Here is an 18,896-nt window from a genome sequence, read left to right as displayed (position 1 = left end):
TTGCATACTCTTGGCATTCACTCAACCAGCTTGGACAAATTGAGCAATTGGGAGAGAACGGCCTTAGTCAAGGAGGTGACCAATAAACCGATGGTCACTCTGAAAGAGCTCCAGAGTTCCTCTGTGGAGATGGGAGAACCTTCCAGAAGGACAACCATCTCCGCACCAATCAAGCCTTTATGGTAGAGTGGCCAGACGTTAGCCACTCCTCAGTAAAAGGCACATGATGGCCCGCTTGCAGCTTGCCAAAAAATAATTTGCACTTAAAAGACTGACTATAAAAAACAAGATTCTCTCGTCTGATGAAACCAAGATTGAACTCTTTGGCCTGAAAGACAAGCGTCAGGTCTAGAGAAAACCTGGTACTATGTCTATGGTGAATCATGGTGGTGGCGGCATCATGCTGAGGGGATGTTTTTCAGTGGCAGGGATTGGGAGACTAGTCAGGATCGAGGGAAAGATGAACGGCGCAGAGTACAGAAAGATCCTTGATGAAAATCTGCTCCAGCGTGCTCAGGACCTCAGAATGTGGTGAAGGTTCACCTTTCAACAGGACAAAGACCTTAAGCACACAGCCAAGGCAATGCAGGAGTGCCTTTGGGACAAGTCTCAAAGTCCTTGAGTGGCCAGCCAGAGCACAGACTTTAAATAAATAGAACATCTTTGGAGAGTCATGAAAATAGCGGTACAGCAATGCTCCCCATCCAATCTGACAGAGCTTGAGAGGATCTTCAGAGAAGAATGGGAGAAACTCTCCAAATACAGGTGTGTCAAGCTTGTAGCTTCCTACCAAAGACTCGTTACTGTAATCACTGCCAAATGTGCTTCAACAAAGTACTGAGTAAAGGTTGTGAAAACATATGTAATTGTGATATTTCAGTTTTTCATTTTGATCACATTTGCAAACACGCACGCACAGTGTATTCAGAAAGTATTCAGACCCCTTGAATTTTTCCACATTTTGGTATAAATGTAAAAGAAAATCTAATATCTATTTTTATGGACAAAAAATTCCCAGGACCAAGACCCACCTGGACACCTGCCACAACCTACAAGTGGGTCCGTCCCACAGATTGGGAACTATTGCTCTATGCAACACCAACGCAACATCTCGTTAACTAAAGCAACTTTAATTATGCCTACAATTACTGGAGACTGGTGTTATCCACTGGTTATTAGGGCATGTCCGCTAACTGACCATGAGGGTCATATTAACTTCAGAGTTACGGCAGAGTTGCAAATTAAAAGCCATCTCTCACACTGGCCAATAAAAAGAAAATATTAAGATGGGCAAAAGAACACAGACACTGAACAGAGGAACTCTGCCTAGAAGGCCAGCATCCCAGAGTCGCCTCTTCACTGTTGACGTTGAGACTGGTGTTTTGCGGGTACTATTTAATGAAGCTGCCAGTTGAGGACTTGTGAGGCGTCTTTCTCAAATTAGACACTAATGTACTTGTCCTCTTGCTCAGTTGTGCATCGGGGCCTCCTACTCTTTCTATTCTGGTTTATCAGTTTGCGCTGTTCTGTGAAAGGAGTAGTACACAAGCGTCGTACCAAAACTTCAGTTTCTTGGCAATTTCTCGAATGGAATAGCCTTTATTTCTCAGAACAAGAAAAGACGGACGAGATTCAGAAGAAAGGTCTTTCTTTCTGGCCATTTCGAGCCTGTAATCGAACCCACAAATGCTGATGCTCCAGATACTCAACTAGTCTAAGGAAGGTCAGTTGTATTGCTCCTTTAATCAGCACAACAGTTTTCATCTGTGCTAACATAATTGCAAAGGGTTTTCTAATGATCAATTAGCCTTTTAAAATGATCAACTTGGACTAGCTAACACAACGTGACATTGGAACACAGGAGTGATGGTTGCTGATAATGGGCCTCTGTACGACTATGTAGATATTCCATTAAAAAGAATCAGCTGTTTCCAGCTACAATAGTCTTTTACAACGTTAACAATGTCTACACTGTATTTCTGATCAATTTGATGTTATTTTAATGGACAAAAAAAAATATTTTCTTTAAAAAACAAGGACATTTCTTAATTCTTAAGTGACCCCAAACTTTTGAACGATTGTGTAAATCAAAAAAATCAAAAATAAAATTGACCACAGTGGCGGCCACTGATTGGCTGAATACCAGGGCTGGAGGTGGTTGGAGTTGTCAATAAAGCAGCATGACAGAAATATGAAGTTTTCGAAATACCGGCAAATTTCTTTCGGATGATATATAAAGAGATCTGTGCATTTGAATAAGAGCATAAATACACCTTTTGCATATCAAAAACCGAATGACCACTACTGCACATGCTGCCACTGTTTTGAACAGATTATATTATATTATTTAGAACGAGCAGCCAGTTCACGAACGAGTGCACCAGGGAGAACGCAACAAGCAGATGCAATAAGTGAACCTCCCCCCAGCCCCTCTTGGCAGTGGACAGAAATTCTTTACGTTTTAAAGTTAATTTCATGCAATTCTACACGTTATTTATTTCATTTCAGGGTTTCTCTCACGACCCCATTATCAAATCAGGTGATCCCACATGGGGACGTGACCCCTAGTTTGGGAAGCGCTGTGTTAACCTCTTGAAACTCTAGGGGCGCTATATCATTTTTGGATAAAAAGACGTGCCCGTTTTAAGCGCAATATTTTGTCACAAAAAGATGCTCGACTATGCATATAATTGATAGCCAGAACTGCAAAGATATTCTCTGTGCGTGCCCTAGAACGTGAGCTACAGGCAAAACCAAGATGAAACGGCATCCAGGAAATCAGCAGGATTTTTGAGGCTCCGTTTTCCATTGTCTCCTTATATGGCTGTGAATGCGAGAGGAATGAGCCTGTCCTTTCTGTCGTTTCCCCAAGGTGTCTGCAGCATTATTTTTCCATGGAATTCAGAGAAGAAAGCAGGCGAACGATATATCAATGAAGAGATATGTGAAAAAACACCTTGAGGATTGATTCCAAACAACGTTTGCCATGTTTCGGTCGATATTATGGAGTTAATTCGGAAAAAGTTTGACGTTGTTGGTGACTGAATTTTCGGTTCGTTTCGGTAGCCAAATGTGATGTACAAAACGGAGCGATTTCTCCTACACAAAGATTCTTTCAGGAAAAACTGAACATTTGCTATGTAACTGAGAGTCTCCTCATTGAAAACATCCGAAGCTCTTCAAAGGTAAATGATTTTATTTATTTGGTTATCTGGTTTTTGTGAAAATGTTGCGTGCTAAATGCTACTCAAAATGCTAAGCTAGCTTAGCATACTCTTACACAAATTAGTGAATTGCTATGGTTCAAAAGCATATTTTGAAAATCTGAGATGACAGTGTTGTTAAGAAAAGGCTAAGATTGAGAGCAGGCGCATTATTTTCATTATTTTCATTTTATTTGAAAGCGTTAACGTTACATTATGCTAATGAGCTTGAGGCTATAACTGTATACAGGTTTTTTTCATAGCCAAACGTGAACAAAACGGAGCGATTTGTCCTACACAAATAATATTTTTTTGAAAAACTGAACATTTGATATCTAACAGAGTCTCCTCATTGAAAACATCTGAAGTTCTTCAAAGGTAAATGATTTTATTTGAATTATTTTCTTGTTTTTGTGAAAATGTTGCTGGCTGAATTCTAGGCTTATAGCTATGTTAGCAATCAATACTCTTACACAAATGCTTGTTTAGCTATGGTTGAAAAGCATATTTTGAAAATCTGAGATGACAGTGTTGTTAACAAAAGTCTAAGCTTGAGAGCAAATATATTTATTTCATTTCATTTGCGATTTTCATGAATAGTTAACGTTGCGTTATGCTAATGAGCTTGAGGCTATAAATAGAATCCCGGATCCGGGATTGCGCGATGCAACAGGTTAAAGACACGATACGATGATCATCCAGGACTGCTAAGTCTCTAACGAATGGAAGTCGATGAGCCAGTCAGGGGGTCAGGTGATACTATCAGGTATGTTTCTACAGAGAGGGGGAGATGGATGGCCTAGTGGGCTCTAGATAGCGGTTGTTCAGGGTCAGCACCACCACAACTAGATGTGGAGGAGTATTCATGGCTACAGGATCAGGAGCAATCACACTGACACACAGCGTACTGGTACATTTACCCTGTCAGGTGGTAAGTCGGAGAGGCAGCGAGGAGAGAGTGGGTTGTCCAAACCACAAAGGAGTGTTGGTGGCTGCCGGAACGAAACAAAGAGAACAGCTAGAGCAACCCAGTCATAAAATACATAACTCGGACTCCAACCAACAGCACGAAACAAACAAACACAGACGTCATCGGAAGTTTCATCCATCAACAGCCGATTTTTAGTGAAAACACCAGACACACACACACTGACACGCTATGCTACAAACACATCCGTATGTGACTACAAATATGCACTGACGAGGCTACACAAATTTTTCACAGAAATAAATACACAAAAGTCAGTTAGGCCTATATCAAATCTTCTGCTGTGTGTGTGGGTGGTGGATGGCAGTTTTCTTTTTTATTAACAAGATGTTTAAACATGCCAAGAATCATATGCTTTATGGAATGGAGACCATGAACCATTTCTTAGTAATACATCAGGGAATAATTAATTAAATTGGTTAAATTGGATGGGGGTAGGCATGCGATGCGTCTTAATTGCTTTTGTAAATTGGATGATGACTATAATGAAAACTTGCATCTTAAAGGCCCAATGCAGTATGTTTTTCTCAATATCTAATCATTTCTGGGTAACAATTAAGTACCGTACTGTGATAGTTTATTTTTGATCATTTTAATTGAAAACTAAAGTAGCTTCTTAGCAAGAGCAATTTCTCAAGTGAGAATTCTGCTAGGACTGTCTGAGCATGGTCTGAGTGGGGAAACTGAAAACTAGCTGTTATTGGCAAAGTGGTTTGGAACTCTTTCTTTTGGCCTATGAACTAATTTGTCACCAGGAAGGTAAAACCTCTATCCCAAGCCTCCCGAATGGTGTAGCGGTCTAAGGCACTGCATCGCAGTGCCAGAGGCGTCACTACAGATCTGGGTTTGATCACTGGCTGTGATGCAGATGGTTGCGACCGGGAGACCCATGAGGCGGAGCACAATTGGCCCAGCATCATCCGGGTTAGGCTGGCTGGGTTGCCCTTCGCTCTCTATCCTATCAAAACAGGCTGAAATTCCAGGTGGCTGTTACACTAAAAGGGCATTATCATACTTTTCACAGTATTATTCAAACCTCATAGTGTGCTTAGAAAGATGGGAATCTGGCAAAAAATAGGAAATATCCAAAACCTCTATATATAACTATATATAAAAACACAGGACATATAATGTTTGACTGCACTGGGCCTTTAAGAGCAGCAGACTTTTTATCAAATGGCTGTTAGTGAACAGTGTCTATTTCCTCTCATTCACGCATCTGGTTGAGGGATTTTTTTTTTTTTTTTTTAGAAGTGGGATAGTATTGGATTAAAACTAAACCTACAGGAACAATGGCAGGGAAACAGGAAGTTGTCGCCCCCCTTGGAGCAGGGCAGTGTAAACAGAATAGTCTCGTTGAGCCAACACTCCTACAATATAAATGCTAATAGCAGAGCAATGTTTTTAAAACAACTTAAATGTTTAGACATTTTCCTAATATTTGAGACTTGTTTTATTGAGTTTATACCTGAAATTGCTTTAATTAACAGGCTGTTACATTCTGAAAATGTTGCAGTAGCTGCCAGCTGCACTGAGCCACATACAACTATGGAAGCCCATCTCCACAAACAAAAATTAAAAACAAGTCAAATGCAGATCATACAAATAGGAGATGTTTTTTAATTTGTAACATTGTGTGGTGATTTCAGAGGTGGCACCACAGGTCTCAGAGTGGTGGGTGGGTAATTGTTTTCCGGGGGGCAACAGCGTTTTCCTGGTCTGGTAGTAGGCTAACCGAACCAACTTCGGACCCTAGTTGTAGCATATGACATAGTAATAAATCACAAAAAAAACGTTTTATATGGGCTATGTCATTTTTTTTTATATGGGCTATGATGGGACCAGATTATTTGTCTAATCAGGTCATATGGTTTAAAAAACTCCTGGCCCAACTGTGCATGAAAAAATTAAAACCCTTTTTTATTTTTATTTTATTTAACTAAGTAAGTCAGTTAAGAACAAATTCTTATTTACAATCACAGCCTAGGAACAGTGGGTTAACTGCCTTGTTCAGGGGCAGAACGACAGACATTTTGCCTTGTCAGCTCGGGGATTCAATCTAGCAACCATTCGGTCACTGTCCCAACGCTCTAACCAGCCCCTTTACACAAACAAAGAGACCATTTCGATTGGACAGTGAAACTGACAGGGCTGAGCTTGCTGCATGCAGGGTTGCATTGTATATACTCATACAGTTATCAGAATGTTGTTGATTGAATACTTTCAGTCAATCATTTTGGATTAACCCCTAAGGTCGACCTCCGTGCCCCCGCTGAAATCTATTTAGCGTAATAAAAAAGAAAGTCACCATAAAAATATGTCTGTTTGAATATAAACCAAAAATAATTGCCTATTTTAGGCTATAAATACATAGCTTAGGCTATTAAAACATGACCTTGCCTTTTCCCTGGCCAGGCCCAGAACGCATAGGCTTCTCTAGACTACCTGCAGCTGTGGTTGTTATCAGTAGGCTACAGTTGACCAGACTGAAGCACAGACTAATTGTGCACGTTGACAAACATGAGGCACTTTATGTGTTTTATGGCGGGTATGAGCTTCCATATCAAACAGCTCGTTGCAGTGAATTCACTTATACCCACGTTTTCAGTCGCAACTGTTATAAGTGAATTCACTGCAACGAGCTGTTTTATATGGAAGCCCATGTTAGTCTGTGCTTCAGTCTGGTCAACTGTATCCTGGTGCTGCCTTTTTTATTTATTTTATTTGATCTAATCGACCAACTTCATTCAATTATTTGAATTCCATTTTGTGTTTTTGGGAGGGAGTGAGCTCAATGCGCACATCCCAGTTTCTCTAGAGATGAATCAGATCCAGCTTAAACTGTAGGTAGGGAGCTGTTTCCAAAAGGCCAATATTCTACTCAGTTTAGCGCATAAAACGTGGTAATTAACTACAATGACCATAATCCTTTGCGCATCTACTTGACCGGTCTTTGTTTCTTTTACGCCTGCTACAGAAGAGAGAAGAATGACCGATCGTCCGGTGATATAGAGAGCTGCTGTTGCTTCGCGAGCTATCTCTAGCTGAAAATACATGATCTAAGTGATTAATAGTTGGTATTCAGTAGTCATAAAAATATGCCTTATTTACTTTGAAGAACTACAAAATAGGGATTTGGTCAGAGAGCATAGGCTGCAGCTCTATAAAGATGAGATGACTTGGAATTAAATCATAAAGTATTCAAATAAAACAAATATAACATACACAACAACTGAAATACTGTATTACAGTTAAGTGAATAAATGATGGGTAATAAGTGATAAGCAGTAATGGACAGCCACGACCACCATGGGACTTGTAATTTTTTTATTGTGTGTTAGAGCAGTCAACCCATATAATGCATAGTCCCTATAGTGTTTTAAGATAATCTAAACCAAAAACCGTGATTATTTTTGAACCGAACCAAAACGACCTCAAAAAGCACTGATCGTTCAGCACTAGTCTCTATGCACACTCACGCACTCCAACACACACACATTAATTTGCACACACACGCATAACATGCACACACATTTATATTGACTCTTTTGTACTGACTCTACACACACACACTTACATTCATTCACGATATACGCTGCTGCTACTCTGTATCATATATCCGGATGCCTAGTCACCCTACCCCTATACATATCTACCTCTATCACTCCATTATCCCTGCACATTCTAAATATGCTACTGGAACTGACCCAGTGTACATGGCTTAATAACTTCCTTGTTTTTATTTCTATTTTGTGTTATTTTCACTATGTTGTTCACTGCATCGTTTGGTTTAGAGCAAGAAAGGCATGTCACTGTACGTGTGCACGTGGCAGTAAAACGAGAAACTTACCACATGTCATGATTTGCATGACATTGATAAAAGTGAAGCCTGGTTTGTTGCAATGTTCTGAGGTAGACCTACTGTACTTTTGTATTTGCATGAGCGGGTCAATCGTTCATTTTTTATGGGATAACGTTACTTGATGAAGACTTGCTTTTAGCAACTCTGCGCTTTTGTCTTGAAGCTAAAATGTAATGAGTGTAGCCTACAGATGAGAAAATAAACCCTTCAATTGTCTGCACATGCTTGTGAATTATTGCTTTATTCAAGAGTGTAATATGATTTGGTTGCATTATTCAATAGCTTAGTGTAATATGTTTCAAGAAGAAACTGTCATTGTTGAATAGTTTGTGCTTGCTGGCTAGTGGCTACTGTGATATTTAGTCATTTAGAGCTGATGACCAAGAATGTCGCGTTGCCAGCGACAACTACATGTAAGGCAAGGATGTAATGTGAATTTAAAACTAGAATTATTTTTCGCCACTCCGCTCCTCGGACTCTCCTTCATATCTCTTAGTGGGAATAGTGCCTTAGAATATCAAAATAGAGACAATCCCTTTACAGAACTGCAACAAAGAAACACACAATGCCACTACCACCACAAACACCAACAAAAGATAGCTAATTGTATCCCCCCAGGGAGCTGGTTATCAGTATAATTAAATGGCTCGATACTGTGCAGCACACCACACCAATCAAAGCTGCAAGTGCGAGTTTAAAAATGCTGTAGTTTGAGAATTGTTCCCCCAAACACCAAAACAGGTTCAAATCAAATCAAGCTTTCATTATCCAGCAGACATGGAACGCAACGCAATATGCTTTACAGGAAAAAAAACAATGATACCATTTGCTACCTGGGCTGCACCTCATGATGGAAAAAGCCAACAATTAAACCCTGCCTGTGTCATCCTGTGCCATATGACTTCCAGTCCAACAGTACCACAAAGGATGGAAAAAGACCATGGGAAACCCAAATAACCTCCGTTCTCCTCTACTGTATCAACGTTACAGAGGCAGACAGTGCACCACTTTATAAAACCAGGACTTTGTTTCAGACAGGTGAGAGAAACAAGCAGCACAGTACCCAAAATAGAGAATTAACATAACATATTTCAATCATTCATAATGATGAACTACAGCGTGTTCCAGGTACTGGTGAGACAAGCAGCTGTGATGTGATTTCATGTCGTGCCAGACCTTCTGCTCCCTACGAATGAGATTCACTGAAGAACTTAGCACATCCCAGTCTTTGATTTACCCAACATCCCTTTTAACTTTGTTGGACCCGACGGTCGCCTCTTAATTAAGCTTGGAGGGAGCGGCCAGATCGAAACAGAAAGGTGTCTTTTTACTTTTTTTATCCAACTACCTTTAAAAACCAGGACGTTGCTGACTAGAACTAGACGGCTGTTAGTATCCATATGCAAAGAAAGCACCAAGCACTCGAATGAAGGGAAAAACAACATTGATTCATTTATAGAAAATGTTAAGTGCATTACAATACCAGCTTTGAAGTCACTCCGAATGTTTAACTTAAACAAAAGTAGCTATGGTGTAATACAAACAGCAGACACTCTTACTAATAGGAGCGCAAACAGATGCCACTCCATTGTTAAGACGACATAGCAGCTACAAACACTGTTTGATTGATCCTGCAACCCTCTGGTATCATCACCTGCTATATCATTTCACTACATGCAATTTGAGTGAAGGTTGGTGAGTATCTATTGAGAAAGATTATGCAAAGACCATTGACATTCCTGATATGAAGGAGAACACACTTCCTGAGGTTTTTCAGTCGCCCAATACGAGTCATCACATCATGCACCAAATTGTGCTTCCTGTGAAACACCAAGTCCTCCAGCATTCATCCAGCAGTATTATCAGCAGATTTTCGGCTTTCATAATTTAAAAAGTCAGGAAGAAAGATATGCTAATGAAGACACAGAGCTGCCATCCTATCTGAGCGGTGTGGAACATAAATAAACCTTGGGGGTGAGTACAGTTTATGAGCAAGAGCCACACAGAACACACAGCGGCATATATTCTCAACTGACTGTCTCAGTGGCAGACGGCGCTGCATGCCTTTGACAACATTTTCTCGTAAAAGGCCAATTCTATTAAGAGACTTACCAACACCAACCCTCTCCAATCTCCCCCACCTGCACAGGCCTATATCCATTCACATAGATAAGACATTCGAACTTCAGCCAGCCTTCTATTTATATTTCTGTAGAAAAGGTTAATTGCAGCCATTTTGTGAACACAAAGGTATGATTCATCAGAAAACACTGTCAGGGGAGAGAGAGCAAGGAATCTGAAATTTAGAGAAACCTTTCAAGCATTATTACTTTAGTGTTGAAGATCCTGAGTATTGTGTAACCACATTTAGATTGGGTTTTTGAGGATGTGTGCTAGGGCACAGAACATGTAGGCTTGATGAGTATTGGAGTGTCAAACCAGGAGAAAATGTGGTACTATTGGGTTTAGCTGCCTACCACAGTGGACTGGGGGGTCCTATGGCATTGATGACATTGCTGTACCTGCCAGGGTAGATGCACACTCCACACAACATTAATACAACATTAATGTAAATGCGGTGGAGGGCCGAACAGATTTTTTTGTTTGTCAAAATCAATGTGGGCCAGAAAAAGGGCAGCTATTTGATATACATACTTTCTATCTAGTTTCAGATTAGTTTATTTACCATTTTTCTTAAATAACTATTTTCCCTCGGATGCTATTATACAGGGCTTTTTTCCAAACCAGGAAATCAGGGTGTTGTGCTTCTCCATACACCATGGGAAAAAAAAAAACACTTCTGTTTAATTTCTTGTCAATAACCTTATAATTAAGCCTAGTAATGAAACGTTAGGCCTATGATGTCATTTCCTGAGCAGATCGTACAGCTTATACTAATTCGTCTTATGGCCTTGTCTTTCAGTGGTTAACACAGGGGCCGAACAATCCTATGGACATTGGCTGAGGAATACAGATGGGGAAATGTTTAAGAATGATTATATAGTGCAAGTGTAAACAACTGAATATCATTGCTGGTTTTACCAGTGTCCTTGAGGCGAGGATGAAACGAACTGTTAAGGACTTGGAATTGCCTTGAATTCCCATTGAACTTCCAGTTATTTCATGGCTTCCGGGCAGTGCACCTTTGCCATTCCTCCCAAGCATGAAATCTGCACCACAGGCAGAGGCTATATTTAGGCCTGAGTGAGATCACTGCAGACGAACACAGACCAGGCTCCATAATAATCTCCAGCTAACACACAGTCACACATTAGTACCCACCAACTCTTCCTAAAATACCACCCTGTTCCTGGATCTCTGGTTATATGTTAGCATACAGACATCCACACATGCTGCTCTCTCCACGTTGAAAACGGCCATATCTAGAGAAAGGGGAGAAGCTACGCACACAGATGGAGGCCATTCCGCTCTGTTACAGTAGGCTACATGGAGGAACCACAGAGGAACCTATAATGAGAGGGCTAATGTCACATCAGACCATCTAAAAACACATCACACAACGTATAAAAGTCAAAATAGTAGCTGGGCAGGGCATGGCTCAGTATTAAATGTTACAGTTCCACTCGTTATGTTTGTCATTTTTACAGGGGAAAGGCTATTTTGCTGTCCTAACGGAAGAGACAAAGAGCTATATGCAATGGTAAAATATGTTGGTTTATAGCCCTAGCCTGTATTTTAATGATGATTGAGAACCTAAATATATCATGTGAGAATTGGTGGCTTCAGCTTAAATTAAGCTTATAAGCAACACCCCATCAGGACTGGGGTCAAGTCCATCTCAATTCAAATCAATTTAGGAAATAAACTGTTTTATATACAATTACAGATACAGTTATGGTAGATGTTTTTGGAAGAAAAGTTGAAATTGACTAATTGAAAATTATTTTCCCCATGCTGTCATTTTTGGTTTAGTCTCGAGTCAGTGCACGTGAGTGCATTTATGTTCTGGAATGATTAGGCTGAACATATCTCAGGCAGAGAATTGATGTAACAGTAAAACTGTGCACATTTAGACTTAATACATTGTTATTTTACAGATTTACCTGCCATGCCATTTACCTCAAACACTGAACACTAGAACACTGAAGGTATATTCAGAATGTTGGGTACTGTGGGAATTTCTCAGTGTTCTATATGTTAATATAATGTGTGGATAGGAAAATTCATACATTCCATGCGTCTGTTTACTTAAGGGAGTTTACTCAAACAGGGCATAGACAACTGGAATTGCAACAAAAGGTACAGTATATACATTCACTCAGAAGGCATCTCTCTGGTTAACTCATGATGTGCTTTGCTAGTCATGTAGGCTACATACTGCATTCAGAATTGAGACATTTTATGGTAATAATCAGCAATGAATGATACAGAATGCACCTTTCAATATCTAATATAAATGATCTATCTACTGTATGGTAAAGAATATGGAGACCGTCTCAATTCTTCTTGCTATAAAGAACTACAAACAGAGAAATTCCATTCAAAATATTCTGATAAAATGAAGCCAAAAACCACACACATTCATCAACAACCATGAGCCTTTCAATCTAGCCTGAAGCACGACGCAATGTACCAATGTGAGTTTTCACTTGACACGAGCCAGAATTGGCAGCATTGATATGGTCTTTGCTCCTGAGGATGCCAGTCCTCCAAACCAAATTAAGCCAGGTTACTGTTCACTAGTGAGGAGATAACCTGATCCCCACCATTTACATTCAGCTAGCCTAGCAGGGTGACTGACAGAGGACATGATAGGGGGGCATCTCTCACACAGAAGGGGGATATGGAAGGAGGAGAGCCTGGAAGCACCTTCCCTATTCTGCCCTCCCCCCTCCAGAGAAGCAGCAGCAGTAGCAGCAGACGACAATAACTCCTAAACCAGGGTGCGCCAGACGCCCTGACAAAGGCATGCAGCCTCCTCCCAAGCTTGCTGTGGCGGCCAGCAGTCTTTGCCGGCGGATAAATACAGCCCCAAGGAGGGCGGAGGGTGGCGGACGTGTTCCTGGCCCCTGAAAAATCTAAATGGGCCACGCCATGGATAATGAGCCACACTGCTCTAGAGGACAGTGTTCCGCTAGTTGGCCAGGCACAAAGGAGGGTATTAAATCGACCGCTCTCGACACGCAACAATGCTCCCATCATATTCCGCCCAATTAGGTTGCAATGAGAGAGGGGGACAGAACAACAACTGAAAAAGAAAGCAGAAAATACACCACCACCATAGCATGATGTGCATAACAAATGGTTACTTATTAAGATGTGATTGCCATTTCTGTCTTTACTCACATGTAGGCAGGAGAGAGAGGCGAGGACCTGGATGTCTTAAGAACTGGCACTGGGAATTTCCAGCTGACAGGAGAACCGCTTTTCCATTTCAACGGCATTTTGTTGTCACCAGCACGGAGCTACAGCGCTAACAACGGCAAAGAGCCTTTCCACGAACAGGCTTCCAGCGAGGGCTTCCATCCCACTCTGCCCACTCGGATCAGAGGGAGGGAGAGCAGCAGCGACAGGGGTGGAGTGGTACAGGCAGCAGCAGTGCAGGCTACACACAGGTTTATGACACTAGTGGCAGTAGTGAGAAGAAGCCAACGGATCCTATCTCCTGTGCCTACTGGGCCAACTCACAGTCATCTCCTGTTAGAGGGGGAAAAGCTCTCCGGTCCTGTCGCCCTTTGAGGCTGTGCCAACTCTAGCCCAGCAGCTCAACAACAGTGCCACCTTGTTAAAGGAGCGGCGACTGCAGTGCTGGGCTTGTTATAGGGAGAGGTGGAGGGAGGAGTAGATAAAGGGAGGGGGGAAAAAACGCTAGCATCTGCCAACCCTTAGAGAGCAGTGCCTAAAATACTACTAGTTTACACTGGGATATAAAAAGGAAAGAAAAAAATTACATTTGGATTTCTTTGAGAAATATCAAAGTAAATTTGGAGTCACGTGATGAAATGTGTCATCGTCCCACTACGACTGGTCGGGAAAGCATGCAGTTTATTAGGCTACAGACTAAATAAATTGTGAACTTCACAGGGTGGTGAAAGTGTGCAAGGTGATGAACTTGATGCTCCTTTCCAATAAATATCGAGGTTCTTATTCTGGTGACATGATCATCGATGCTTGGCTGCCGTTAAATAAAAATAATCTCGCTATTTTGTCCATAATAATGTCATCATGAACGCTATAGGTGGTCTCTAGCTAACAGATAGCGCTGGTGGCTAACAGTCTCTGGCTAACAGATAGCGCTGGTGGCAAACAGTCTCTAACTAACAGATAGCGCTGGTGGCTAACAGATAGCGCTGGTGGCTAACAGTCTCTAGCTAACAGAGAGCGCTGGTGGCTAACAGTCTCGAGCTAACAGATAGCGCTGGTGGCTAACAGTCTCGAGCTAACAGATAGCGCTGGTGGCTAGAGCGCACGTGCCACTACCAGAGTGGGCACACTCGCTATACAACGCAAGCATTTCAGAGTTAAAAACTCAGTAGAGTTCAAATAAGATGAAAACCTATTTAACAGCAAGAGGTATTTCTATGTGCACTACGTTATCACGTACAGCCATTTATCTGCAACAAGTCAATATGATGGAAACATCTCTTGTTTTTACGCAGATTTTTGAATTGTTTGCATGAAAATCTGTCGCCAATTGGATGGAAACCTAGCTAGTGTGACTTCACACACACCTGCATAGGTGTAATTCCAAGTAGGACAAAGAGTATATCATAAAAATATCATTACAGTTCTATGGACTACATGGCCCCCTACATCTTTGGAGGGAATGTATATTCCCCACTCCGATGAGCCTAATATGCAAGCATGGCAGATTGTACACTGGTATACACAATGAACATGCCATCTCTCATTCCATTGGATTCATCCAGTTAGATTGCCCCCTCAAAATTTGTCCCCTGCATGGCTGTCATCCACCGGGCCCTCTAGCAGGAACACAGTGTGCAGTCAGCCTTGGCCTTGCCTGAGGCAGTCAGCTGATCAAGATGAAACACTGAAACTCCTCTCCTCCTAAGACCAACATCCACCCAAGCACAGAGAGCAAAATAAAAGCCAAGAATAGAGCGTTGTGCAGCTCATTTCCACGATTACAGTTCCTCTTGTCTGAAGAGCTCTGAAGGCCCTGTCAAGAAATCTATAGCAATGTCATTTCCTGTGCGCTACTTCCTTTTGGCAAGCCCGCTCTTTAGCCCTTTGTTTCAACACACATCTCAAATCTCTTCTACTCACAACGTCGTGAAAAATGACCCCTTGTGGAGCTGTGTCCCAAGCTGGGACCCCTATAGTCAATCCTCTCCTGCTCTCTCACTCTGGAGCCTTAGGGAATGTCTTCCAACCTGCCCGTAATCCCTCCCTCTAGGTTGACTCACTATCTCGTCACACAACGAGGGAGAATATCACAAGTAGAACCACTGCAGGTATTTTCACAGGAGCCATGTCGTCTTGGGCCACTTCTTCACTGTGGAGTTCATTCAACAGAGGACACAGCCAGGTCTGTCAGGCAGGGTGGTCATGTGCTCGGTCTCGGCCTGTGGTTTCAAAGGGTGGCAGGGAGAATCTTTTTTAAATCTTTTTACAGACAAAGGAAACCAGGGGATTAAAAAGCCTTTTGTCAGATGAGTGGGGATGGTGCTGAGCCAGATGTCAGCACATTTTTTTTTAAATGTAAAAAATGATGAATGGTGTCTGTCTGAGTGAACAAAGAATGGTTGAAGATGTTCATTCAACAAACACCAACACTGCCTCCGGATCAGAAAACTGAGCTCCACGTGCAGGTTACAGTAAACTGCACTACAGCCTGTTTCTGGAGCACTTAAGCTACAACTCTTTATTTAGACACATACCTAAATCAAATTGGAGAGGAGAGGGAAAACATCTCAACATGGATTTGTCATGACACCAGATAGTCCTAAATGCAGAGTTGCACATTTAAAAAGACTGCGCTAATTATTTCACAATCATTGCAATGTTTCATCACGGAACCTATACCTTTTTCAAAAACAGAATGTCAGCCGAACATCTATTGAAGAAACTGCATCATTGTTACCACCACAAAGCAACTGTTTGACTTCTGCCCTGCCAGCCACAACTGAACAGCACTATAAAGAACAAGACAGGCCGGGAACAAAGAGGGGAGGAGGCAGCAGTGATAACCTGATCCTCCATAACCAAATACCTCCAGCTTTTACAGTAAAGCCTGACAATGGCTGCATTTATCAGAGCCACGGTGAGCATCGATCTGTGGGCTTCTTTCAGAGGCCATTAGGGCCGCGGCGAGAGCGATAGAGAGTGCACGAAAGCGAAACTCCTGAGCTCTGCAGACACACCAACCCTGGAAGACAGGCCAAAAGTCAGGAACACACCCTCACTGTGCTGGAACACAGCTGTACTCTCTCGGAGTCTCGCTATAACACACACCCCATCACTGTTCTGGCAGGAACACACTGTACTAAAAGAACACATACACTGTATTAAAGGAAGTGTTGACCATCCACACACTTGCTTGTCCATAAGATTGTTGTGCATTGCTTTTTGTGCACCATGCCTATGTCTGACATTTGTACTGGCCAGTAGGTGTGTGTACACGCCTGTATGAGCATAAGAGGAACAAACAAGACAGCCCTCAAGATTCTGACTCTAGAACAGACAAACGTATACCATCTACTGGATGCAGAAGGAACTGTGCCTGTCTAAATACCAGACACACCCTCAAGCAGCTGACCGCACATGCTGTCACCACACAGTGTGGTTCCTCATCCCATCTTTTACATTTTAGTCATTTAGCAGACACTCTTACCCAGAGTGACTTACAGTAGTGAGTGCTGTGAGAGAAATTACAAGGTTATGTTATAATACGGTTATTGCATCAAATGGTTGTTTTATGGAATAGAATAGTGGGTTCTTAGAACATTTTCATCTGTGTATGTTCTACTGAGGATGGGCCTCTGGGAGATTTAACACTGACAGGAGATTTACCATGTCTTTGGGTGATAAGCCTAACAAGACCGCATTCCAGAACATGAGTTAATGTTTCTGTACTGGGGTACCAGGGGAAAATGCCTCCAGAATGGAGTTGTGGTACCAGGGGGAAATGGCTCCAAGATGGAGTTGGGGTACCAGGGGAAAATGCCTCCAGAATGGAGTTGTGGTACCAGGGGGAAATGGCTCCAGTATGGAGCTGGGGTACCAGGGGGAAATGGCTCCAGTATGGAGCTGGGGTAAATGGCTCCAGTATGGAGCTGGGGTAGGGAAAAATGGCTCCAGTATGGGTTGGGGTACCAGGGGGAAATGGCTCCAGTATGGAGCTGGGGTACCAGGGGGAAATGGCTCCAGTATGGAGTTGTGGTACCAGGGGGAAATGGCTCCAGTATGGAGTTGGGGTACCAGGGGGAGATGGCTCCAGTATGGAGCTGGGGTACCAGGGGGAGATGGCTCCAGTATGGAGCTGGGGTACCAGGGGGAGATGGCTCCAGTATGGAGCTGGGGTACCAGGGGGAGATGGCTCCAGTATGGAGCTGGGGTACCAGGGGGAGATGGCTCCAGTATGGAGCTGGGGTACCAGGGGAAAATGGCTCCAGTATGGAGTTGGGGTCCCAGGGGGAAATGGCACCAGTATGGAGTTGGGGTCCCAGGGGGAGATGGCACCAGTATGGAGTTGGGGTCCCAGGGGGAGATGGCACCAGTAAGGAGTTGGGGGGCCAGACCCTGGTCTCTACACAACGAGAACAGTTTTACAGCAGATACTGTCTGCTGTGAATTATAAGTATCTTTCATACAAATCTTAGCCTTGTGACCCATTCCACACATCTGTTGTTTGTCATGTAGACTGGAGGGGGTGTATCTTGGCTATAAAAGACCTTTGAACCTTTGTCGTCTCGGGCTCTCAACGAATCACCTGAGAGTGATTTGTCGACCAGCCATCATTATCGTAGAGCACTCAATCGATTCACTTTACGTGTGTGTGTTGTATTGACCTGCTCCCTTATTATTAAGTGAATAAAGATTTAGTTTAAGTATGACTCTGACTTGTTAAGTTAGTCTCTCGTAATTTGATAGTAAAGAAATTAACCACCACAGTGCATACATTTTTTGTACTGGTCCCCCGCGGGAATCAAACCCACAACCATGGTTATTACAAGCGCCTTGCTCTACCAACAGCCAAATGGGTTAATCACATCTATCAATCTATCCAGCTGTCACAGGAATGGAAAAACATTGATGACACCAAAGTGAAGAGCCCAGAGGGCACAGGTGATCAAATCAATCAAAATGTCAGTTATAAGTGATTTAGAATCGCTCTCCTTCAACAACAACACTCTGCTGTCTACATTTGGATAGATTCAACTAAGAAAAAGCATGTACAAAACTAAAGCAAAGGCCCTAAAAGCCATTGATCAGAAAATAATCTGCATTTGGCATTATCAAAGCATTTCTGAGTTGAGAAATAATTCTGCTGAAAGTGCTAGTTGAGAGAAACTCACCCAGCGTAGAAAATCTCAAAGACTGTGGTAGCGAAAGCAGAAAAGGGGCGTTAGCCTGGCATCAGAGGGATCCGTGATGAAAGCAGAGGCCCAGCAGGTGCTGAAGACGGAGGAGCTCTGCTGAGGGGTGCAGCAGCAGCAGGCAGCTTAGAACCAAGCTACAGGAGCCTACCTCTACCCAAGGAACACACGATGAATGCCTTCTCACATTCTCTGTTTTGGAACATCTCCTTTTTAGTCATGATCCACTTTTAGTCAAACAACACAAACTCTGGCTAGGCCCAAATAAAACAAACCAAGGAGTAGTGAAATAGTACTGGTACTAGTATTAGGTTTCACTGATT

General features: G+C 42.4%; 1 protein-coding gene across 4 annotated transcripts in view; it reads right to left on the bottom strand.

Annotated features, from left to right (window-relative positions):
- LOC135550386 (kelch-like protein 13) overlaps nt 1–18,896 on the bottom strand; it is a 91,120-nt gene that overhangs the window by 35,763 nt on the left and 36,461 nt on the right. The window contains exon 1 of one of the 4 annotated variants that reach the window (XM_064981129.1): nt 13,361–13,795. The exons of the other annotated variants lie outside the window; for them this stretch is intronic. Within the exon in view, the coding sequence (XP_064837201.1) occupies nt 13,361–13,458 (98 nt within the window). The 5' untranslated portion in view covers nt 13,459–13,795. Of the gene's footprint in view, nt 1–13,360; nt 13,796–18,896 lie in introns of those variants that run through there. 4 annotated transcript variants of the gene reach the window in all.

This window comes from Oncorhynchus masou, chromosome 12 (assembly GCF_036934945.1).
Source record: "Oncorhynchus masou masou isolate Uvic2021 chromosome 12, UVic_Omas_1.1, whole genome shotgun sequence".
NCBI lineage: Eukaryota > Metazoa > Chordata > Actinopteri > Salmoniformes > Salmonidae > Oncorhynchus > Oncorhynchus masou.
The sequence above is the reverse complement of the archived record's forward strand: the minus strand, read 5'-3'. Positions and strand labels throughout refer to the sequence as shown.